Raw genomic sequence first — 27,101 nt, 5'->3', positions numbered from 1 at the left:
CAAATCGACATCAGTGATATGGGTTTTCCTTACTTGAATATTAGTGTGACCTGTGCGACTTTCCACTCATTAGATACGGATCTTCCGTGGAGGGAGTGGCTGTATATGACTGACAAATATGGAGCTGTTGTATCAGCATACTCTGAAAGGAACCTTATCGATATGCCATCTGGACCAGAAGATTTGTCTTTATTAAGTGCTATACCGAGGATATCTACTTCTAAGTTGCTCATGTTGGCAGGTGTTCTTGATTCGAATCCTGGAATATTTACTTCGTCTTCTTTGGCGAAGGAATTTCGAAAAACCGTGTTTATAACTACGCTTCAGTGACAATGTCATCGATAACATTACCACTGCTATCGCGCAGTGAAAGTGTTGATTGTGTCTTGCCGCTGGTGCACTTTACACAGACCAGAATCTCTTTGGGTTTTCTCCCAGATTTCAAGAAAAATTTCCCTCTCAGAAACTGTTAAAAGAACCTCGAATTGAAGTTTACGCTAAGTTTCGAGCTTCGGTAGAATATCGTCAATTTTGCAGATTTTTGCGTTCTTTTGAATTTGGCATTTTTTCCGTTGCTTCTGCAACAGTGTTCTGAGCTGTTTTGCGTACTATGAGGGATCAGTTCCGAATCTAACCCACAAGCTGGTCTATGCTTACATACTTAATTTGGAAGGAGTGGAGACTGTTCCTTAGGAAAGCCTCACAAGAAGTTTTATCTGCTTCTTTAAATATATATATTTTTGCCTTTATTTTTGGTACCGTTACTCAGTAGATCGTGATCTTGCGGCCAATAGTCTCTGTATCCGTCAAGATGCTCCCTATCTGCTCAGGATTATTTATTGCTACGAGGTCAAATGTGTTTCCGCAAGTATTTACACTTCGAGTGGGTTCCTGAAGTAATGGCTAAAAACAATCTTCGGGGAAAGAATTTAGTACGATTTCGGACGATGTTTTACGCCTACCACCGAATTTAAACATATATTTTTGCCAACATATCGAGGGTAGACTGAAATCACCACCCCATGTAATTGTATGAGCGGGGTACCTACTTGAAAGGAGACTCACGTTTTCTTTGGACTATACAGAAACTGTATTGTATGAGTCGGGGGTCAGTAAAAGAAACCAATTATAAATACATCCCGGTGGTCAAGTATAACCTTTATACACACTAGCTCGCAGGAACTAACTACTTCGCCGGCCGCGGTGGTCTCGCGGTTAAGGCGCTCAGTCCGGAACCGCGCGACTGCTGCGGTCGCAGGTTCGAATCCTGCCTCGGGCGTGGATGTGTGTGATGTCCTTAGGTTAGTTAGGTTTAAATAGTTCTAAGTTCTAGGGGACTGATGACCACAGAAGTTAAGTCTTACAGTGCTCAGAGCCATTTGAACGATTTTTGAACTAACTACTTCAATTTCACTACACGATAAACGGCTTGTAACAGTAAAAAATACTCCACCAATAAGTGTATTTAATCTACCCTTTCCGAACACAACAAGGCCTGTTTGAAAAAATTTCGGCCGAACTTACCTCCGCCAACTTTCAGTAACTAAATCAGTGAATAAAAAATATTGACCAGGTTTGTCATGTTCTAACTTCCGCATACTCGCACATATAAAAAAAGTCGTGGTTGGAAAACTTGAGGAGTCTAATGACATTATGACAGTAGTAGAAGCAAATTTTACAAACTTCTGAGGGGTAGTTAAATGAAAGTGAGAAATACGGAAAAAAGTAAGTAAACTGTTTATTATTACAAAAGTAATCGCCATAACTGTTAATACATTCATAACACAGTGAGACAAAACGGTTAATGGCTTCATCGGAAAATATTTGCAGTTGGCTTCGGAACCATGTTGTACCTAGGCGTGCAACTATTCGTCCGAAGCAGATCGACGGCCAAGAATGTCTTTCTTCAGGGTTCCAAACACATGCCAATTGCATGGGAGAGGTAAGGACTTTATGGGGCAGTCGTCATGAAACTGCGGCCCGAATGGAGTGTTCATGCAGCCCATGGTTCTCAGCCCTTTTTTATAACAACACGCTTCTAGCAACTAACAGCTGAGAGCAAAAACGTCAACTAACGTTAAGAGCTTCTTAAGACTGTATTTTTCTTGCTGAGTAACAAACAAAAATACTTATGGGGACAGTAATATTTTGAAATTTGCTTAATTTTAATTGACGTTGGTGTATTCGGCCGTCAGCTAAAAAAAGTTTTCTGGTTACGTCGGGGGCAGGGCGGTACTTAGCGCGGCCACTGCGGTTAAATACAAGTGAGGGAGGGGGGGGGGGGATATTTTATTGTCTGTCGTCCAATGCTGACAACTCACGAGCATGCGCAGCTGGCATCGATCAGATGCTATGGCATAAATGGGAAACGGAAGCAACTTGGATGCACATTATAGAGACGGTCATCTTCAAAAGTGGTAAATGTTCGTAGCAAGTGATACGAAATCAAATTGAGGCTGTTGCAATGCGATGCAATGAGTTAAAGAAAAATGTATTCAAGACATTAAGTAAAGATCTGTGATTCGGGTCTCATTTTCTAATTACTGTTATTAATTAGTACAACATGCTAAGTATGTAGGTTACCAATTAATAGAAGGTCCGTGGACGAAGGTGTGAGAAAGTGGCCAGGACGGGAAAAGTGGCCACTGATTACTTTTTGCCCTAAACGGCGGTGCTGCCTGCCGAGAAGTGGTCAGACTACTACGTATTTTAGCGTACAAATGTAGTTGCTTGTTACTTATTTCAATTTGACACTTTCTTCTGTGGATCACTAATGCCCACATAGCGTCCGGTCGCGAGAAGTGGACACACTACTCGTCGAAAAAAGTGACCTGAGTGTTCACCCCAGAAAGAACTGCTTCCAAAAAACACGCATAATACAACAGATAATATTGACTTCTAAACACTTTTATACCGAAAGCTATCACCCGCCATTCTACCCCTTTGTGGCACTTTTGAATTAATTAAGTTATACTACTTAACATCGTCTTGTGTTCTGTTATTTTGGCCTGATGCAAGAGTCCGATTGAAAACTGTCTGCTGCAGTCGTTTGGTGTTCTTCCAGATAGTAGTGCGTGAAGATGCCTTGAAAATACCTCCGTTAATCAGGAAAACAAACATAGGATCCTGGTCCCAGTACCCGCTTAGGTACGGAAAACTGGTCACTGTGCAAGCCTTCAGAAAAGTGCATGTAATTGCAATACATTATTTTCTTTTACACTTCGGTGTGGTACCTTGTAATATGTAGACTCAAAATGTAAAAGTGGTAAGCTTTTATCAGTAACCACAGCTTGGTGAAAACAATTTCTCTTTGAGTGGCTATGTAACGCCCCCCCCCCCCCCCCACCCTCTTCCAATGCGGACCAAGCTGTCACCCTACAATGTCAGCATTGGCTCTTAAGTAAAAAAGTTTGACGACCACTGGTAGGAGGATGTGTAAGGGCTTCCCAACGAAACTTCTGCAGCGTACTCGAAGCAACGCCGGTAACATGTGGGAGGGCCCACAAACATTTTTCCGTGGAGGCATTGACAGTCTTGTCTCACAGTGTGCCGGCCGGAGTGGCCGTGCAGTTCTAGGCGCTATAGTCTAGAGCCGAGCGACCGCTACGGTCGCAGGTTCGAATCCTGCCTCGGGCATGGATGTGTGTGATGTCCTTAGGTTAGTTAGGTTTAATTAGTTCTAAGTTCTAGGCGACTGATGACCTCAGAAGTTAAGTCGCATAGTTGGCTCTGAGCACTATGGGACTTAACATCTATGGTCATCAGTCCCCTAGAACTTAGAACTACTTAAACCTAACTAACCTAAGGACATCACACACATCCATGCCGAGGCAGGATTCGAACCTCCGACCGTAGCAGTCGCGCGGTTCCGGACTGAGCGCCTAGAACCGCTAGACCACCGCGGCCGGCAGTCGCATAGTTCTCAGAGCCATTTTCCTCACAGTGAAATAAATGTATTAACAGCTACGGCGATTACTTTTGCCTCTTACAGAAACGCGCATCAAGGACAGAATATACTCAGGGGAGAACGCTGAACGTTGAACAAAGCGCATTGACCTAAGGGGAACCACGTCGAAACGTAAGTATGGTGCAGTTCAAAAATGGTTCAAATGGCTCTGAGTAGTATGGGGCTTAACATCGGAGGTCATCTGTCCCCTAGAACTTAGAACTACTTAAACCTAACTAACCTAAGGACATCACACACATCCATGCCCGAAGCAGGATTCAAACCTGCGACCGTAGCGGTCGCGCGGTTCCAGAACGGTGCAGTTGTTCACAGCCCGACCTGGACTTTGTACCTCGAGTTACTGTCTCGCTGAAGAGTAACATAGCAACGAGCCAACCGGTAACGGGTCTGCGGATAAACCAGAGTGGCGGAAGAGGTCAGACAGGCATCGCAGGCCGTTCTTCCGGGTGCGCCAAGGCCAGCAGGGACGCACGGACTGTCCTGTGCTGGCGAAGCCACGCGACGCCGTGATGTCATTCTCTCCGCTATCTACGAGCCGACAACGGGCCCTTTCTTCCAGCACTGTACACACGGGTAAGCTGTAGTGGTAATTTTGCTGACGCACACAACTCGAACAAAAAAAGTGTAGTGTTCTATGACTGCAATATCAATGCGTCACCGTCCATTCATTACAAGTGCTGGGGTCTAACAACTTGTAAGGATATGAATTACGAAATGAAATGATAATTTAAGCACAGTTTTAGGCAGAGCAGGTGGCAGACTTAGATGCTTTGGTAGGATACTGGTAAATGCAATCAGTATACAAATGTAATTGCTTACAAAACACCCGTGCGACCCAGTTTAGAAGAATGCTCGACTGTGTGGGACCCATACAAAACAGGACTAAGAGCGGGACACTGACCGTATATAAAGAAGGGTAACAAATGTATGGAACTGCGCGACCGCTACGGTCGCAGGTTCGAATCCTGCCTCGGGCATGGATGTGTGTGATGTCCTTAGGTTAGTTAGGTTTAAGAAGTTCTAGGGGACTGATGACCTGAGATGTTAAGTCCCATAGTGTTTAGAGCCGTTTTTGAACAAATGTATGGTCACAGGTTTGTGTGATACGTGGGAAAGCGTCACGGAGAAGTTGAAAGAACCTGAACAGGCAGACAATTGAAAATATACGCCGCGAAAGCCTAGTTCAAAAGTTTCAAGAACCAGTAGTAAGTGAGGACTCCAGGAATACACTACGACACCCTACGTATTGCTCCCATTAGTGGCCTCGACGTTTACTTGAAGCGCGCACAAATCCATTTAAGCAGTCATTGTTCCCGCGCTCCGTACCCAAACTTGTACTACAATACTAAGCACCGTCTGTTATGCACTTCACAGTGGTTTCAGAATTCATATGTAAACGTTCTTCAAGTCAGTGGCTATTACCGCGATTATAGCTGCTGCAACAAATATTGTATGTTTATAGATATTAGGACACTCGTTATTAACAAAGTATTCTATTTATTTAAAAAATAGCGGCATTCATAAACGAAATAGAAGAGGAAAAAATCAACTATCATATCGTATAGGCCTACTGTATTGAGTGACAGTACTGCAAAAATCTTATAAAAACGCCTGACTATGGATGTACAGGGTGCCACTCAAAATTGATGTATGCAATACTTCATCTACAGTCCAAGGCATAAAACAAGATTTTTCAGTAGGCGATTGTACACAAGTGGTCTGTGGACAATACTCGACTTTCTAATGTACAGATGCTCTAATCATTTTGTTTATGTCTTTTGAGGATGTCACATTGGCTTAACCACACTAGTATAATATAAGGCTTCTTCCATTTCATAAAGATGTGAAGATGGTCTTTATGGACCAAAATCCATCGTCTGGCGACAGTCTTTCGCGATCCTCGACTGCAATTAAAGAAACAAATTTTGTACTTCCTGGATCTTCGCAACTATGTCGCAGTTTGTAGAACTCCATTCAATATGGTAGTTTAACAACCTCGAGAGATCTGGTAATGCAGAAGTGCTCATCAGGTTTACGTCTTACATGTGCGCATGTCTTTTTCACACAATTGCAATTTAAATATGGGAAAGGATGTCAAATACCGGAATACGTTCGGATACCGTCACATAACAGATTTGCGCTCGGGCGGACTGACGAACAATCACAGGTTGAATTGTCGATGTGAATGTTGCACGTCTGTGTTGCGAATGAGCAGAAATATTTTTAGATTATTTTTCAGAGTGTATAGGTGAAAAAAATGAAGATTAATAAAGTCGGAGAAATGACTATGAATGGTATCTCATTCTCTCACTTGCTTCTTTCACCGCCAGCAATGATTTGTTAATGTAAAAAAGTCAAGTTTTCAGCGGTTTTGAGCGTACGATAAATGCTATGTTCCGATATGACTCGCTTTATATGTCAGGTCAAAGTTCGGAGGAAGTCGAAGACATAACAATAGGACCGTTCCTAGTAACGCACTGCAGTGTTCAAACAAACTGAGGGCAGCTTGTGACATTAAGACACATCTGTCGTCCTCGGCGATACCTAAGTCCAATCAACCGTAAATCAGCTTCTTTTTTGCAAAGTAGAGTCCTGAAGCCAATTTACAAATAACAAGTAAAAATTGATAAATATCGATCACAATCACACCGATAGTATAGCAATGAGTGAGTGGTTTTCCGAATGACTCAATGCCACGGGGATTACTGTTGAGTCATATCTAAACGCAAAAATTTCAGGAAAAGAAGTGAACCACTTACTGATAAAATAATGTGGCAGTTACCAAAATACAATAGACAAAAGAAATGTAAGTAGAGATACGAAACGCCTACCGCACGGGTCCCCACTATTCCACATGCTAGATTCAAATAATCACGACAATGGTTGCTACCAACAATACTTCTACAGTACGACTTCACAAAGTGTCACTCCCGTCGGCGTTGAGGCGATCAGCTGACGACTCGGCGGCGTACCTTGGCTTACAACGGGCATGTCTGCGGCCTATGCAGTACCGAAGGAAGAAGACGGCAGCGGCGGTGGCGGTGGCAGCGGCGACAGCGAGGGCGACGGCGGCTGCGTCCGTTGTGCGGCGAGCGCCGGTGTGCGCTCGCTATTACCTCAACGAGGAGCCTGCCCCACCACCGCCGCCTGCATCATCCGGCGTCTTTCCCTGGCGGCCGCTTTCGCGCTAACTGCAGCTCACAGCCAGCCCTCGCAACGCGACGGTGTCGTCGACGTATCGCTGTACTCTACGGATGCCACAAATGACAACCGAAGGTATCCTCCTATGAAATGGGATGGTACCCTAGATCATCACCTCTATTCCTCAGACCGTATAGTGGACGACAGTCGGGTTTGCGTCCCACCGCTGTCGGGACTTCTTCAGACACCGAGAGAGGTGGTGCAGTGGTTAGCACAGTGGACTCGCATTCGGAAGGACGAAGGTTCAAACCCGGATACGGCCATCCTGATTTAGGTTTCCCGTGATTTCTTTAAATCGCTTCAGGCAAATGCCGGGATGCTTCCCTCGAATGCGCGGCCGACTGCCTTCCCTTATCTGATGGGACCGATGACCTCGCCGTCTGGCCCCTTCGCCCCAAATCAACCAACCAACCAACTTCTTCAGACAGGTCATCCGCCTGGGATCCCACTGACCGGAGTAGAATTGTCTCCACTGATGAGTCCCGCTTTGAACTGAGCCCCGATTACATGCGAAGACGTGTCTAGAGACGCCCCGGAAAACTGTGGTTTACCAACCTGACTGTCGCCCACCATACGACTTGACATCCAGGAGTGATGGCGTGGGCTGCCATTTCATTCCATGGCAGGACCCCTTCCATTGAAATTCTCGGTATCCTTACAGCACAGCGATACATTGACGATATTCTATGCCCCGTTTCGTTACATTTCATAGCAAGCCATCCTGGGCTCACGTTTCATCAAGATAACGACCGCCCGCACAGGGCGCGAATACTGTTTGTTTTCATACTTGCGAGACCATATCTTGGCCAGCACGGTTGCCTGATCTCTCGACAATTGAGAACGTCTGAAGCAGTATGGGCAGGACCACACAACCGTCTCCGGATTTTGACAATCTAACGCTCCGTTGGACAGAATGTGGGGCAATATCCCTCAGGAGGACTCAACAACTGTATCATTCAATGCCAAGCCGAATAATTGCTTGCGTAAGGGCCAGAGGCGGACTAACGCGTTACTGACTTGCTGAATTTGTGAAGCTCTTTCTCTTGAATAAATCATCCAATTTTTCTGAAATTGTAATCAACTGTTTGCCTGTATATGACGGGCTTATTTCAACAGTGGTACAAGTCCATTACCTCCACGTTTCTGTCTATAACGCTTCTGACATTAATGGTCCAAACAACCAGAAAGAAAGGTTCATCTCTAGCAAGAAGCCATATGCTTGAATATGTCTGGGCCAGCCGGAGTGGCCGAGCGGTTCTAGGCGCTTCAGTCTGGAACCGCTCGACCGCTACGGTCGCAGGTTCGAATCCTGCCTCGGGCATGAATGTGTGTGGTGTTCTTAGGTTAGTTAGGTTTAAGTAGTTTTAAGTTCTAGGGGACTGATGACCTCAGAAGTTACGTCCCATACTGCTCAGAGCAATTTTTTGAATATGTCTGGTATCTCAACTCCAAAATTTTTCAGCGCTCATTTAACTTTAGGACTCTGTATATCAGAATGAACAAAAGTGGGCTTGTACCACTATTGAAATAAGCCCTTCATATGTATATCACAACTCGCGATTTCCGTTCAATTCGGATGATTACTTATTGGGGGGTCGTATAGTGTGTGAACTTGGATGCCACCAGTTTGTGACTTGACATACCCTTCCGCAAAAATGATTTAGTTGCATCGTTGAATAGAGTACGACACGAATAATTTCTCGGTTCTGAAAGTTAAACCGAGATGCGTATGCAAAGAAACAATCCTCACCCTCAGTAGGGCTCGGTAAGGGCTTCTGTGCAACTAGCTCAACAGTGAGGATCGTTCGCTGTACAGTAAAAAATGACAGATTTGTTTCTCAAGTTGAGACGTTATGTGTATATACCTGACTCACCCATTCGAGATCCTTCGTGCACTGGAATAAACACATTTAGTTCGTCTCACGTTCATTTGTAAATTATTTATCTACCAAAAAATTAATAGTTTTGCACTGGTAGAATATTTTAAACACACTGGAGTCGCATTCGCGAGGACGACGGTTCAATCCCGCGTCCGGCCATCCTGATTTAGGTTTTCCGTGATTTCCCTAAATCGCTCCAGGCAAATGCCGGGATGGTTCCTTTGAAAGGGCACAGCCGACTTCCTTCCCCGTCCTTCCCTAATCCGATCAGACCGATAACCTCGCTGTTTGGTCTCTTCCCGCAAACAATCCAATCCAATCCAATATTTTAACCATAATGTGTGTCTTCATTCATGACGTTAGTTTCTTATCAGCACAAGTCCTTTATATTCTGATTTCATTATCTGGTAACAGAACAACACGCAAATTTCGCAAACTTCGGACATTGTACGCTGTCACCACTTTCATTTTTATGCTTTTCGAAAACGCACCTGTCTTTTTGTCTTTGCTGCTGAGTCTTCCACGTCACATTTGGTCGTTGATTCATAGACGACTGTAGTAAGTAAAGCTCGCTTGCCTCCGAATCCTTTGTATGACGATTTTTAATCTCATAGTGGTAAAACGCCTCTGAACATAAAGAAGCTATTACAATTATTACGCCGTAAGTAATACGTGAGATATTGATCACAAAATCTCCAGAGACTGGATATGTACAAATTTGTAGGAAAAGGCGGATAGAGTGTAGCTATTAAGTTTCCAAGGGAAGAATCACGGCCGGCCGCGGTGGTCTAGCGGTTCTAGGCGCTCAGTCCGGAACCGCGCGACTGCTACGGTCGCGGGTTCGAATCCTGCCTCGGGCATGGATGTGTGTGATGTCCTTAGGTTAGTTAGGTTTAAGTAGTTCTAAGTTCTAGGGGACTGATGACCACATATGTTAAGTCCCATAGTGCTCAGAGCCATTTGAACCTTTTTTTTTTTTTTTTTTGAAGAATCACGGCATTGGTTCAGATTGGTTAAAAGAAATTACGGTTGCAAAACGGGATGTCGAAATCTTTCTCCGCAACTAGCGACAAGCTGTCACTTGTATTCTTATTCGGGCCGTTAGCAGTGACATCGTCAAATGGACAGCTGACCTGTGATAAAAATTGGCAGAACCGATCTTACTGTGTCGAATGGACCATCCCCGCGTTCACCGCAGATCATTAAGGAAACTACGAAAAACCCTAATCAAAATCAATTACGCTCTATCTAAGTCTATACTCCGCAAGTCACATTAGCGTGTGTGTGTGTGTATGTGTGTATGTGTGTGTGTGTGTGTGTGTGTGTGTGTGGCGGATGGTACTTCACTCTCACTTCGCCCCTTTTCAATTCAGCCGTGATGGCGCCAGGAAGAACGATTGCTGGTAAGCCTCCGGGTGAGATCGAATTCGTTTATGGTCTTTTCTCGAGATATACGTACCAGGAGCCAATGCATTTTTGGCTCTTCTAGGAAAGTACTTTCTCGAAATTTTATCAGCAAACCACACCGTGACACAGAACACCAGTCTTACAGTGTCTGCACGTTTTCGTGCTAGTAAATAAACCTGTACCCAAACGCAATGATCTTCTTTAGACGTTCTCAATTCTCCCTATCAACCCTATCTGTCACAAGCCGCGGACTGATGAGCAATAGTCAAGTATTGTTCAAATGTTCAAATGTGTGTGAAATCTTATGGGACTCAACTGCTAAGGCCATCAGCCCGAAGCTTACATACTACTTAACCTAAATTATCCTAAAGACAAACACACACACCCATGCCCGAGGGAGGACTCGAACCTCCGCCGGGACCAGCCGCACAGTCCGTGACTGCATTGCCTAAGACCGCTCGGCTAATCCCGCGCGGCATTCAAGTATTGGTCGAACGAGGATATTGTAAGGTACCTCCTTTGTAGGTGGACTATACGACCTAAGGCTCATTCCAGTGAATCTCAGTCTGGCATCACCACTGATTGTGCTACAATTGTGTAATCCTACAGCAATGGGTCTTACTGTGTATTTATGCGCAACACGTTACATCTGCTTATGCTGAGGCTCATCTTTCAGTCCTTGCACCAAGCGTCGATCGTCTGCAGTTCTTGCTACTTTTTCTAGCATTGTGATTTTTCTGTGTACAACAGCACTATCCGTGAAAAGTCTCATGGAACTTACGACGTTATCTACTAGTTCATTTATATGTACTGTGATTAGCAATCGACTTATAACAGTGCCTTGGGTACGCCGCAGTAACCTTTATAACTGAATATTTATCTCAATTAAGAAAACATGATGTGTTTGCTGATTTCTGTGTAACGTGGAAGAACACAGCAAGCTGAATTTCACATAATCGTTGATTTCGGAACCCATGTTAGTTCCTACGGAGGAGATTTTCGATCTCCAGAAATGTAATACGCGAGCATAAAGTACGTCCCAGAACTCTACAACAGACCTACGTCAGACATATATGGCTATAGTTTTGTGGGTCTTTTCGTCGATACTTCTTGGAAAAGAGAGTGACCTGCGCTTTTTTCCAGCAAATGATTAGCATCCAGCATACGCACAAAGCAAGTACATTCTACATACATTGAGGTGACGAAAATCATGGGATGACGATATCTACATACACAAATGGCGATAATGTCGCGTACAAACGGTATAACAGGGCGGTGTATTGACGCAGCTGTCACTGGTACTCACGTGATTTATGTAAAAAGGTTTCCGACGTGGTTTTGGTCGCACGACGGTAACTAACAGACTTTGTACGCGGAACAATAGTTGGACTTGCATGGGACATTCTATTTCGGGAATAGTTAGGGAATACAATATTTCGTGATCCACAGTGTCAAGAGTGTGCCAAGAATACAAAATTTCCTGACCTGAAAAAGAAACTTGTACAAAACACTTATACTTTCAACTATGGATTACAGCAACGTTATCCTGGAAGGTCTTTCTCACAAACGTTAGTGGCGGCTGGAGCAGGTTATGAATGCCTGTGGTGTTTCACTCTGTGATCACATTGCACACAGCTATCCTGGCTGCGGGCAGACAAGCGCATAGATTTCCATACTCTTTTGTCCTCTCTACTGCCTTACCAAAGTACACTGCCCCCATATGTCCCCTCAACCTTAACGCTCTTGACTGAACAACATGGCAGGAACACACGTTCCTGTTAGAGCAGTATCCTTTCTGTGCCAATCTATCGTTCAGCCACCTTCTCGAAGTCCTTCTCAGTAGCAGGAACCCGATTCTGGAGTAACCACACGCTTTACATCAGGAGAGTGAATAACATCTGCAGCTATTATTATTATTATTGTTACTATTATTATTATTATTATTAGTATGGTCTGCACAGATTTTTTTTTTTTTTTGGTTTTCTCTTAATCGAATCTTTATGTTGTACACAAATTTCACAACCTTTTAACTTTTCACGCCAATTAAAGCCACAGAAGGATGGTGTTTTTCGAATGCACACTTGACCAATAAGCTATTCTGGTAGCTAGAATCAAGGGTTTTGTTAATCATTCCTTCTGCGTTCTTGTGCTGATATTTCCATACAAACTTTAGTCCGCTAACACATATTCCTTTACATGTAACCGAGACGTGAAATAACAAGCTTCATAGATTCAGCTTTAAGAATTTTTTTATATAAAGAAATATTTTCTTGAAAATTTTCATCCCCTATTTCACCCCCATATGGCCTAAATTTCCAAAAACAGTAAAACACGCAGTTTTTATTTCTAACCGAGAAGTCAAATATCAATTTTCACAGATGTAGCTTAAAAATACTGTAGTACTTCTTTAATAATGATTTACGTTAATAAAATAAAATAAAATAAAAAGACTTTGACCCATTATTTCACCCCCGTGGGGGTTAAATTTCCAAAAATGCTCAACCACGCATTTCTTCATTTCTGTCCGAGAAACCAAATAACTTTTGTCAATCTAGCTTCCAAATTGCCTTAATAGCGACATATTTTCTAAAAAAAACCTTTCATTCCATGTTTCACCCCATTAGGGGTGGAATTTCGAAAAATCCCTCCTTAAACGACGCCTGTGGTATAAGATCAATACCGTCTGTAAATTTCAAGATTCTGTCCTTAGTGGTTTGGGCTGTAGGGAGTCGAGTCAGTCGGGACATTGCCTTTTATACAGGGTGATTCACGAAGATAAACAAATATTTTAATAGGTTATTCTACGAGTAAAACTGAAGAAAAAAGTCCATATAATCATAGGTCCGCAAATGTTTAGTTACGGAGTTACGGCTAATAAAATATTTTCCCTGAAATTTAGCTAATTCGCTAATATGAAGCTGTACGAGGTTAAAGTAAAGCATGATTTCCATTTACTTTATTGTTATTGGTCTGGTGATTCTAATAAAACATGATCCAGGCGTGTATCTGCAGTAGTTTTCCAGAACATCCAGAGAAGCAAAGATTATTGTACAAGTAAATTTGTTTACTTTCCGTTAAGAATGTAGAAACGTTTATGTTATTGTTGGCAACCGTTAGTGAGTTGTTTCAGTCGTTTCCTAACATTGAAACGAGTTAGTTTTCTGTATTGTTCAGTGATCGAAAATAATAACAACAGTGTGTTTAAGTGAAACCATATAGCAGTTTGTAGATTATTTATTATAGTAGTTTGTAAATTATTTATGAAATAGGGATACCTTTCAAATTTAAGACAGAGGAATACGCCGATATGGTTTTTATTTATGGAAATGTGATGGTAATGCTACGGCTACAGTTAACGAATATCGCGTACGTTATCCAACTCGGAGGATTCCGAATGCACGAACCATTAGCGGAGTATTTCAAATGTTACGGCAGACTGGTTCTCTACCCAGCGTTCATAATCACTACGAGCGCTATACGTGAAGACGATGATGAGGATATTACGGATGATGTTCAACGTAGCCCAGGTACCAGTACACGACATGTCTCTCAATGATTAGGCATTTCACAATCTAAGGTATGGCGTACACTGAAATACAATAATCTGTATCCTTACCATAAACAAAAAGTGCATCATTTACATCCGGGAGATCCTACCCTGTGCTTGGAGTTGTGCAACTGGTTAAATACTACTCGGCGGTTATACAAATACATTTTATTTACTGATGAGGCATAGTTTACTCGAGATGGTATAAACAATTTACATAACGAGCACGTATGGTCTGAAGCAAACCCACATGCAACAGTGCAACGCAATTTCCAGCAGCGATTTAGCATAAATGTTTGGTGTGATATAATCAACACAAACTTTATTGGACCATTCATTTGCCCAGGACGTCTAACTGGCAAGATATACTTGCAATTCCTTCACGAAGAAATGCCCCGCTTGCTCGAATATGTTCCACTTTCTACGTGATTGCAAATGTATTTTCAACATGACGGCGCGCTTCCACGTTTCACCAACGCCGTTACTACACATTTAAATGAACATTTTCTCCGGAAATGGATTGGTCGTGGTGCTACACGTCTGTGGGCACCCAGATGGCCCGATTTAACACCAATGGATTTTTGTGTATGGGGATGGATGAAAGACACTGTGTATGAGGACAAAGTAAAAACATGTGAGGCAGTACTTCCTCGCATTGTAAATGCAATAGACGAAATTAAGAACAACCTTGTGGAACTAAAACGACCAACAAAATTTGTTCATACAAGTGCAGTTAAATTCACTGAACTTGGTGGACACTTTTTGAACATTTATTGTGCAACTGTATATACACTGTACAACTTCCTTAACACTGACCTATGTTTTTAGTTACTAAATTAAAAATTTTACGAAAATACGTCATTGCTTCTCTGGATGTTCTGAAAAACTATTGCAGATACACGTCTGGGACATGTTTCATTAGATTCACCAGTCCAATAACAACATAATAATTGGAACTCGTGCTTTGCTTTAACCTCGTGGAGTTTTGCGATGGCTTCCTATTAGCGAAGTTGCTAAATTTCAGGCAAAATCTTTTATTATCCGTAACTCCGTAACTAAACATTTGCGGACCTACGTTTATATGAATTTTTTTCTATAGTTTTACTTTTAGAATAACATATTAAAATATTTGCATAACTTCGTGAATCAACCTGTAGACAGAGAATATTACTATTACCACTATTAGTGGCAGCAGCTGCAGTAGTAGTACTACCAGCGTTAATTTCATTACTTCATAGTATTATATACTCACATTTTCACTATAGACACTCAAATCAATGTAAACTATTTGTCATATTGAAATTTCTCATTTCTTAGTTAATTATCATGTAAAAAATACACTGTATGTGTGAAATCGTGGTCCGGTGTAAGAGATGGCCTTATGGGCCTCATCAGATCATATTAAATAAATAAAATAATTAATTAATTAATTAAAATAAATCAAATCGATTCCACAGCAAAAGGGATATACACTGAACAGCCAAAGAAACTGGTACAGGCATGTGTATTCGAATACAGAGATATGTAAACAGCCAGAATACGGCGCTGCGGTCGGCAACGCCTGTATAAGACAAGTGTTTGGCGTTGTTGTTAGATCGGTTACTGCTACTACAATGGCAGGTTATCAAGATTTAAGTGAGTTTGAACGTGGCGTTATAGTCGGCGCACGAGCGACGTGACACAGTGTGTCCGAGGTAGCGAAGAAATGGGGATTTTCCCGTACGACCATTTCACGAGTGTACCGTAAATATCAGAAATCCGGTAAAACATCAAATCTGTGACATCGCTGCGGCCGAAAAAGATCCTGCAAGATCGGGACCAACGAAGAATGAAGAGAATCGTTCAACGTGACAGAAGTGCAAGCCTTCCGCAAATTACTGCAGGTTTCAATACTGGGCCATCAAATGTCAGCGTGCGTACCACGCAACGAAACATCATCGATACGAGCTTTCGGAGCCGAAGGCCCACTCGTATACCCTTGATGGCTGCACGACACAAAGCTTTACACCCCGCCTGGGCCCCTGAAGACCGACATTGGACTGTCGATAGCTGGAAACATGTTGCCTGATGGGGCGAGTCTCGTTTCAAATTGTATCGAGCGGAGGGACGTGTATGGGTATGGAGACAACTTCATGAATCCACGGACCCTGCATGTCAGCAGGGGACTGTTCAAGCTGATGGAAGCTCTGTAATGGTGTGGGGCGTTTGCAGTTGGAGTGATATGGGACCACTGATAAGTTCAGACATGATTCTGACAGGTGACACTTACATAAGCATCGTGTCTGATCACCTGCATCCATTCATATCCGTTGTGCATTCCGACGGACTTGGGCAATTGCAGCAGGACAATACGACATCTCACACGTCCAGAAATGCTATAGAGTGGCTCTAGGAACACTCTTCCGAGTTAAACACTTCCGATGGCCACCAAACTCCCCAACCGTGAACATTATTGAGCAAATCTGGTATGCCTTGCAACGTGCTGTTCAGAATAGATTTCCACCCCCTCGTACTCTCACGGATTTATGGACAGCCCTGGAGGATTCATGGTGTCAATTACCTCCAGCACTACTTCAGACATTAGTCGACTCCACGGTATACCGTGTTGCGGCACTTCCGCGTGCTCGCGGGGGCCCTACACGATATTAGGCAGGTGTACCAGTTTCTTCGGCTTTTCAGTGCAGTACCGTCACGAACTGGTGGTGGAGAGTTTGAATGAGAAAGGGACAAGGCGAGAGCACGAATGTCCGGTTTGAACTGTGCCATGAAAGTAGAAAATAACAACAGTGCACATTTTTTCGATGTTGGTGATCATAGGCCGGTTTCCATATTCGCGTTGGTGTTGTGTATCGACAGGATATTTTCACGTGCCCTCATAAGGAGCGTTGACATCTGATCCGCCCGTGTGAGGAGTGTAAGAAACCAGACACCCCCGTCGCGGGCGGCGTGCCATGTGATGGTGATGCGGACCGAAGTGCCGTTAAGGGCGCGCGTGTTGCGAGCAGAGCACCGGCGGAGCGGGCGCCGCGGCTGACCCGGGGCGCGCCCGAGCGGAACACGGCGACCCACTAGCCGTGGCGAGGGCCCCGGCCTCACTCCCTGCCACGGCGACGCGCCGCTGCTTCACCCGACGAAAAATGGAGGAGGGCCGCTCAGTTTATTAACTATTCCCCGCGTGCTCGATAAGAATAAGACAAGCTTTCTGGGTGACTATAAAATCTCGTGACCCGTCGTTTTGCCTGGAATCCAGATAGCGCACGCCTGGTTTATGGCCCATTCACGCGAGAGAACGGAACGTCGAAATACTCCACAATGCACTTCAAATAGTGGCATGTACATGCCGTCAACGGAACGGGACGTTGGTGGGGGCATCTAACATGGAAAGTTGATGTACACTACTGGCCATTAAAATTGCTACACTACGAAGATGACGTGCTACAGACGCGAAATTTAACCTACAGGAAGAAGATGCTGTGATATGCAGACGATAAGCTTTTCAGAGCATTCACACAAGGTTGGCACCGGTGGCGACTACTACAACGTGCTGACATGAGGAAAGTTCCCAACCGATTTCTCATACACAGACAGCAGTTGACCGGCGTTGCCTGGTGAAACGTTGTTGTGATGCCTCGTGTAACGAACAGAAATGCGTACCATCACCTTTCCTACTTTCATAAAGGTCACATTGTAGCCTATTGCGATTGTGGTTTATCGTATCGCGACATTGCTGCTCGCGTTGGTCGATATCCAATGACTGTGAGCAGAATATGGAATCGACGGGTTCAGGAGGGTAATACGGAACGCCGTGCTGGATTCCAACGGCCTCGTATCACTAGCAGTAGAGATGACAGGCATCTTATCCGCACGGCTGTAGCGGATCGTGCAGCCAGTCTCGATCCCTGAGTCAACAGATGGGGACGTTTGCAAGATAACAACCATCTGCACGAACAGTTCGACGACGTTTGCAGCAGCATGGACTATGAGCTCGGAGACCATGGCTGCGCTTATCCTTGACGCTGCATCACAGGAGCGCCTGCGATGGTGTACTCAACGACGAACCTGGGTGCACGATTGGCAAAACGTCATTTTTTCGGATGAATCCAGGTTCTGTTTACAGCATCATGATGGTCGCATCCGTGTTTGGCGACATGGTGGTGAACACACATTGAAAGCGTGTATTCGTCATCGCCATACTGGCGTATCACCCGGCGTGACGGTATGGGATGTCATTGGTTACGCGTCTCGATCATCTCTTGTTCGCACTGACGCCACTTTGAACAGTGGACGTTACACTTCAGATGTGTTATGACCCGTGGCTCTACCCTTCATTCGATCCCTGCGAAATCCTACATTTCAGCAGGATAATTCACGACCGCATGTTGCAGGTCCTGTACGGGCCTTTCTGGATACAGAAAATGTTCGACTGCTACCCTGGCCAGCACATTCTCCAGATCTCTCACCAACTGAAAACGTCTGGTCAATGGTGGGCGAGCAACTGGCTCGTCACAGTACGCCAGTCACTACTCTTGATGAACTGTGGTATCGTGTTGAAGCTGCATGGGCAGCTGTACCTGTACACGCCATCCAAGCTCTGTTTGACTCAATGCCCAGGCGTATCAAGGCCGTTATTACGGCCAGAGGTGGTTGTTCTGGGTACTGATTTCTCAGGATCTACGCACCCAAATTGCGTGAAAATGTAAATCACATGTCAGTTCTAGTATAATATATTTGTCCAATGAATACCCGCTTATCATCTGCATTTCTTCTTGGTGTAGCAATTTTAATGGCCAATACTGTATTTGTTATGCTCTCAAAAACGTAACAGTAGTGGACTATGCGCTTTTGCGTTTTCTTAGTCGTCATTTTATTATTTTCCTTTGTTTTCGTGAAACACTGCATGAAGACTTGGATATTTTTCCACGACTGTTTTTCAATAAAAGTTAGCAGATACCTGAAAGCAAGAAATCACTTGCGTTTTACAATACTTAGTCGGAGAAAAAGCCTACACTGTGCATAAATGAAAACATAAATTGGTGGAACAATCTTCATTAAACAACTACTTTTAGCAGTGAAAAATTCAGCTCTATTGTAGTTGCCGTAATTTTGTACTGGAGGAAGAAAAAAAACACAATGCATAAGTTAAAAGTGCTTTGTGAATTCCCTTACAGACATTGTTTGATGTGTTAGTATATACATTGTCCCAGCAGGAATGGTCAGTATTCAGGAATGATAATTCGTAGAAAAAAAGTCTAGTAAACATGGGCTTTAAAACGCACACCTTATGTGCTACGAGAAGCACTTCATCTTCGATATTGTGAAAAAAATCTCTGCAGGCTCTTTGCTTCCCATATTTTGAGAGGTGATACTATGGACCAAAATAAGAAAAAAAAGTCCATTAAAGTGCATACCTTAAGAACTATGAGCAAGTGTTCATTTTTGATTCTGTGAAACACATCTCTTCTACTGAACAAGTGCTCATGGCTCTTAAGGTATGCGTTTTAGAGCCCATGGTTATGGTTCAAATGGATCTGAGCACTATGGGACTCAACATCTGTGGTCATCCGTCCCCTAGAACTTACAACTACTTAAACCTAACTAACCTAAGGACATCACACACATCCATGCCCGAGGCAGGATTCGAACCTGCGACCGTAGCGGTCACGCGGTTCCAGACTGACGCGCCTAGAATCGCGCGGCCACACCGGCCGGCAGTCCATGGTTACTACACGTCTTCTTTTTTTCTTCCTTTTCTTTTAAATGTCGTTCCTGTCATATCGCTGAATACTGACCATTCCTCCAGGGGAAACCCTGTATATATTTTCACTAGCAATCAAATGTTGATATTTTGAAATGTTTTGATAGCACTTTCTCTATTATTTTATTTCTCAGCACTTTACCATGCAAACTTAACCTTCAACATCCATAATGAGTGTGCTTTGGCCATTATTAAATAATATTGTCAGTTCTTTAATTTTGATACTAATTCGGACTATTTCTTTTAATCACGTTTGAACCCTCCATCATTTGGTGCTTACCGCCTGCCGTTCTGTTCCGTTCCGGTGACGGCTAGCGTAAACTGTCCTTACCACCGCAACAGCTGTGTAGAAAGGAGGCGGGCGCGAACGAACAGCATTCGGTCAAGAATCTACCCTGTCGTAGCTGCATATCTGAACGCTCTGCGTGGTATCATTTCATGTCATAGTATGTAATTCCGCTCAGACTTCCACTTTCTATCTTTTCCAGTCACGTAGCCACTGATCACGCAGAGTACTCTACATTAATTCTAAACACTACGCGCTAACCAGCGTTCTCAATATTTTTAAGATGATGTTTATAGAGGAGTAATCCGTACCTTGTACGAATGTAAGGTCAATGCACTAGCATAGCTAGCTAACTAGCATGTACACATCCCTCTCGACACCAGCTCACTTTTTTCTTAGAACACAGCTTCGCCCATGTTCTAGTTTACTGATATTAAGACAGCTTCGGAATGAACTAAAAGGTATACAATTCAAGAACATTTTTATGTATGTTACAGTGCAAGACAAGGAACTATACACAGTCTCAAATCACATTGCTTGGAGGAATAGGCTGTTCTTTTTTATTATATCTTTAAAGATCAATGTAAAGCAGTTAACAAACAACAAACTAAAAAAAAAAATACCTTGTACATTTCTATTGCACTGCCTCACTTGGCGTAACAAAAGTGGCTCGATAAACTTACGGAAAACTAAAAACAAGCGTCTCCCCACCAATGACGTCGGACTTAGCAGCCATTTACGCGTTCCTTAAAGCGCGCGCTAAAGTGTACGGGAAGAGCACGCGGTTAGACACGCCACAAAGCATACAACAGAACGACACGCACATAACTAAATCGCAGATCATAGGAAATAATGTGGATTTTTTAAAGGTTTATTTCTGTTTCTGTACTTTGAGCAGTATTAATCTGGCATTTTGCATTATTGGTTCCACTGCTGGTAATTTCCAAGTATGATTACCTATCGAAGATTACCTATCGAAGTAGCGGGGTCCAAACGATAAATATCTAACGTGCGATCCTAAATCGATCGTGCGACTCTGGTGGCGTGCGTTATGAGTATGTTTACGGTGGTCACCACAGCAGTGACAAAAGAAGACCGTTACAAAAATAATTGTAACTACAAAGGAAATGACTTACCTTACTCGTCGTCGGTGTTGTCCTTATGTGAAAGTCAATTTCACGTGTACGCTACGGGAACAAATCCCTTTTTGCCATTAGTTTGCAGAGGTATGAGGCTTACAGCAACTAAGGGAACGACGGAAAACAAATAAAAATGACGATAATAAATAATTGATCAAAACGCCCGCCACCAGAGTCGTATGATCGATTTACAATCGCACGTTCGATTTGTATCGTTTGGACCCCGCGACTTCGATTGGCAATCATTCTTGTAAATTACCCTATTGCTACTCAACAAGATTTTCTCAGTCGTTCTGGCATTTTTATATTTCAAAATTTTAATTTTCATTGAAAATTAAAATATTTTCAATAAGCAGAGTAAAACAATTCTAATGGCTCAAATGGCTCTGAGCACTATGGTACTTAACTGCTGAGCTCATCAGTCCCCTAGGACGTAGAACTACTTAAACCTAACTAACCTAAGGACATCACACACATCCATGCCCGAGGCAGGATTAGAATCTGCGACCGTAGTGGTCGCGCGGTTCCGGACTGAAGCACCTAGAACCGCTAGGCCACCCAATTCTAGAGAAAAGCGCATTAAACATCATGAACATAATCATGGCGAAGATTAATTTCAGATCCTAGAATAAAAATGGTGTCATTCATATTCATATTAATGCTATAAAAATATGTACTATCGAAATATGCTTACAATTTCGGTGTACCTACAAGCACTGAGTGAATACTATCGTTTGAGATACCATAGGGTTTGTGCGGTTCCAGTCAAACATAGTTTTTGGGGCACTATGCATTCCTACACTCACACAACCATTCGTATACAAAAAGTAGCAACTTTTTGCCGCCTCTTGAATAAATTTCTGTGGACGCCCACGCTATCGTGGCGTCGAGGGCTACAAAGAAATCGGCAGTTGTCGCTTTTTCTGCGGCCGCTGCATTATATGCTGGGGCAGTGAGTAACAAGAAAATAAGAAGACACTCATTATGGATCAAAATAATTGACAAATGTGTGTAGGACTAGTCTTTTGAGAGTTACGGATAAACTTAATTATGTATATAAACTGTTCGTCAATCCTTGGAATTGAGACTCTCGAATATGTTGCCCATTATCGAAATCGATACTAGCAAGATATCGGTCCCAGCAGTTTAAAGATTGCCGGGAATGTTTTAATTTTAATTTTTTGTGTGATTTCGCATTTACTACTGTTATTCCCGAGAAAAAGGAGTCTTAACAGCGGGACAGACCGACAGTCGGATAACAAATTATATATATTTCATGCGACATAATTACAAATTAACAATTTTCGTAGTTTTTCTTTATCTGTGCTGTTAAACCTTGTCGCTTGGCAAATTTCATGATTTTAGGTCAACGGGAAGTACCTTATTGGTTTTGATGAATGTGTTCGCCAGTAGCAAAAGATGTGACATAAATCCGCATCTTTTGAGTACACTGACTAAGAAGCTTAAATTTTATACGCCACCATGGGAAATAGACCTCAGTACGTGACTCAAGTTTGAACTTGATACGTCTACCCCTCCCTGAGAAAAAGGGGTTTTAACCATCAGATAGACATATAGACAGACGGCCAACAAAGTGATCGTATAAGGATTCCGTATTTACCGACTGAAGTACGGAAACCGAAAAGGTGGATGAATGAACAAATGACAGGAAAGGGTAAGCTTAATAGTTGTTCGAAAGAAAACAACTTATTTTGGAGAATGAATATTCAAATGGTTCAAATGGCTCTGAGCACTATGGGACTCAACTTCTGAGGTCATTAGTCCCCTGGAACTTAGAACTAGTTAAACCTAACTAACCTAAGGACATCACAAACATCCATGCCCGAGGCAGGGCTCGAACCTGTGACCGTATCGGTCTCGCGGTTCCAGACTGCAGCGCCTAGAACCGCACGGACACTTCGGCCGGCAGAGTGAATATTCGTTCAGTAATTATTTGACGACGAGCGACGACAATTACCGTTTTCTAGTGGTCCTAGTGGAACAGAAATTTATGAATTAACTGTGATACGAAAAGCAATAACTTCCCTCGAGAAGATATTGGGTACTTTGAAATTCCACGCCAATCGTGCATTGACTTCTGTCAAAATACTATACTATTTGAACGTAAACATCCTCACTACCAGCACCTTTTCTCTTCGAGATGTGACTTACTCGTTTACTTGTCAAGCCATTGGAACTGTGAAATGCCGATACATTAACATCCGGTGTAACGGCCAGAATATTGAACGCAAGAATGCAAACGTGGATGAATTGTGTAACATGAGTGCCAGATGTTAGTTTGTGGGATGTAGTTCTATGCCTGTTGCACTTGGTCAGTCAATACAGGGGCGGATAATGTTGGTTGTGGATGAGGGCCCTGGAGTTGTCGTCCGATGATGTCGATATGTGCTCATCTGGAAACAGATCTGGTGATCGTACAGGATAAGGCAACATGTCGAAAAACTTGAGAGCATGTTGGGCTACAACAGCGGTATATGGGCAAGCGTTATCCTGTTGGAAAACATCCCCTGGATTACTGTTCATGAGTGGCAGCATCACCAGACTAACGTACAATTTTGCAGTCAGGATGCGTGGGACAGCCACTAGAATGTTCCTGCTGTCATACGAAATCGTGCCCCAGATCATAATTCCAGGAGTAGGTCTAGCGTATCTAGCACACAGACAGGTTGGGTGCAAGTCCTCAACTGACTCTCCCACACACGGCCATCACTGGCACCGAGGCAGAACCAGCTTTCATCAGAAAACACCGAGGCAGAACCAGCTTTCATCAGAAAACACTGCCCTCTAGTGAGCTCTGAAGTTGCAAATGGTGATGGTTTGGGGTCAGTGCAATGAACGGTACAGGACGCCTAGCTCGGAGCTGCCCTTGAAGTAACCGATTTGCAACAGTTCGTTACATTATTGTGGCGCCAAATGCTGCTCAGTTTGCTGCTGCAGATGCTCTACGATGTGACACAGCTGTATGCCGAACACAATGGTCTTCCCTCACCGTAGTGCCACGTGACCGTACGGAGATCGGTTTTCTTGAGACCGTACATTCTCGTGACCACAGCTGCCAGTACTATGTACAGCGGTTACATTCCCGCCAAATCTTTCTGCAGTGTCGCAGTACGAACATCCAGCTAGTCGTAGCCCTATAACATGACCTCGTTCAAACTCAGTGAGGTGTAGATAATGGCCTCTCAAACTCAGTGAGGTGTTGATAATGGCCTCTTAGTGGCCTTAAAGTAATTGTTGACTAACATTAACTCATCATATCCAACCTCAAAGGTAATTAACGCTCACAACCGTTACAGCCTGTATTTAAAGCAAACCTGACTTGTATCCTCATAGTGGCGCTACTACCGACACACTAACGCAAGATTTGAATTGACATCGTCTTTCAGATTTAGAAACACGCCTCCCAACTTTCGTTTACGTCACACAACTCCTTCTTCCTTATTCGTCAACTTCTATCACTTGTACAGAAGTGCCAGTATTTTTGGGCGGTTGCCGGTTAACGTACCTGGACAGGAGACCGTTTGAATACAAAAAATGGCCGCAACATGAATATAAGGCACACCAGATACTAAATTAATCAACTTCATGAGATATGAAGCTAATACCGTGTAACACCACATCTAGTTTTGCTAATGAGCTCGATTCGGTTAGGAAGTTGCTTCACGTATGCCCTGTCCAAGTGAAGCCATTCATGAATGATTAGATGCCGTAGAGATATGAAGCTGCGGGGATTCTGACTGCTACGCTTCACCCATTGTTCCAAATAGTCCAGACATTTTCTATGGGGTTAGTCGGGTTGCAACAGCGTGCATGAGACTTCGTCAATCGAGGAACTATGCGCACAATCCTGTGACATGGGTCTTGTCAACTTGAAACAGGTGAGATGTAGTAAGCTGCTGTTTAACCCATTTTATGTTTCCCCTTCGTAAGAACAACTATTATTTTCATTCTACATTCTATATCAAATGCAGTGCACGCATGATATACCGTAAGTAAAGGCCGGCAGGAGTGGCCGAGCGCTTCAGTCTGGAACCGCGCGACCGCTACGGTCGCTGGTTCGAATCCTGCCTTGGGCATGGATGTGTGTGGTGTTCTTAGGTTAGTTAGGTTTGAGTAGTTCTAAGTTCTATTGGACTGATGACCTCAGATGTTAAGTCCCATAGTGCTCAGAGTCATTTGAACCGTAAGTAAAGGAATGTGTGAAACTGTTAATTATGCAAAATCTCATTTAAACTTGTAGCTCGGTTCGTTATAATTATGTTCCTGATTACAATAATGTAATTAGTGTTACTGAAAGATCTGGCAGTTAAAAGTTAGAGTTAATTCAAGTTACGGTAACATCATATAAGGAAAAAGCCTTGTGAGTTAAGAAGCTGTAGGGGAGTTGCTATTAACAATCACTTGTAAGTAGGCATTTCCAACTTCCCAAGAACATATTTGAAATTCTGTAGCAATAATTAACTGATGAAATAACTGACATGAAAAATTCAGGCCCTCGGTATTTGAATAAATTATTTCGCTTTAATGACTGTGAGATGCTAAACTTTGAACACATAATTTTATTGCTGTATTTTTATGCGTTAAACAACGCCACTCACTACTTAATTCAATCGGTAATTAAAATTTCGAATAATCTAGAACCACAAAGATTTATTTCAAAACGGATGCCATGCTCGTAAATATGGGATTCCGACAACCGCGTAATAATAACGTCCCATGTAGTTTTGTCATAAAACCAACAGTAATAAAGTTTTATCGAGTACATAGAAGTATCTAACCTAACATAATCTCAAAGCATTATGTAATTCCAGAATTCACATCATGTAAATCGCCAGTTGGCGGTCAGCCAATGTACAGTTAACATCTCTATGCCGGATCGCGTGACAGTCCTCGTCCGAGTCATACACAGTTAACATCTCTTTGGCAGTTGGCTTAATAGTTTGTTGCTGACGCCTACTCAGATAGCATCAATATGTCGGGATGTGTGAAAATGTGCATATCACTAACCTGAATCTGTCGATGACATGCCTCGCTCAGGCCGCCCAAGGGCTAGTACTGCAGTGGATGATCACTGCCTACGGATTATGGCTCGGAGGAACCCTGACAGCAACGTCACAATGTTGAATAATGCTTTTAGTGCAGCAACAGGTCGTCGTGGTACGACTCAAACTGTGCGTACTATGCTGCACGATGCGCAACTTCCACTTCCGACGTCCATGGCGAGGTCCATGCAGCGCGGTACAGATAGGCCCGACAACATGCTGAATGTACCGCTCAGGATTTGCATCACGTTCTCTTCACCGATGAGTGTCGCATATGCCTTCAACCAAACAATCGTCGGAGACGTGTGTGGAGGCAACCCGGTCAGGCTGAAAGCCTTCCCAGGGAGTGCAGCAAGTTGGTTCAAAATGGCTCTGAGCACTATGGGACTTAACTTCTGAGGTCATCAGTCCCCTAGAACTTAGAACTACTTAAACCTAACTAACCTAAGGACATCACACACATCCATGCTCGAGGTAGGATTCGAACCTGCGACCATAGTGGTCGCACGGATCCAGACTGTAGCGCCTAGAACCGCTCGGGCACCCCGGCCGGCGCAGCAAGTTGGAGGTTCCCTGCTGTTTTGGGGTGGCATTATGTGGGGCCGACGTACGCCGCTGGTGGTCATGGAGGACGCCGTAACGGCTGTACGATACGTGAATGCCATCCTCCGACCGACAGTGCAACTATATCGGCAGCATATTGGCGAGGCATTCGTCTTCATGGACGACAATTCGCGCCCTCATCGTGCACGTCTTGTGAATGATTTCCTTCAGGATAACGACATTGCTCGACTAGAGTGGCCAGCATGTTCTCCAGACATGAACACTATCGAACATGCCTGGGATAGACTGAAAA

General features: G+C 43.5%; 1 protein-coding gene across 6 annotated transcripts in view; it reads right to left on the bottom strand.

Annotated features, from left to right (window-relative positions):
* The window catches only part of LOC124613104 (CAP-Gly domain-containing linker protein 1), a 551,251-nt gene that overhangs the window by 143,901 nt on the left and 380,249 nt on the right, over positions 1–27,101 (bottom strand). For 2 of the 6 annotated variants that reach the window (XM_047141729.1, XM_047141745.1), the window contains exon 1: positions 6,940–7,063. The exons of the other annotated variants lie outside the window; for them this stretch is intronic. In XM_047141729.1, coding sequence (XP_046997685.1) covers positions 6,940–6,958 — 19 coding nt within the window. In that variant the 5' untranslated portion in view covers positions 6,959–7,063. Of the gene's footprint in view, positions 1–6,939; positions 7,064–27,101 lie in introns of those variants that run through there. 6 annotated transcript variants of the gene reach the window in all.

This window comes from Schistocerca americana, chromosome 1 (assembly GCF_021461395.2).
Source record: "Schistocerca americana isolate TAMUIC-IGC-003095 chromosome 1, iqSchAmer2.1, whole genome shotgun sequence".
In the NCBI taxonomy this organism is placed as follows: Eukaryota; Metazoa; Arthropoda; class Insecta; order Orthoptera; family Acrididae; genus Schistocerca; species Schistocerca americana.
The sequence above is the reverse complement of the archived record's forward strand: the minus strand, read 5'-3'. Positions and strand labels throughout refer to the sequence as shown.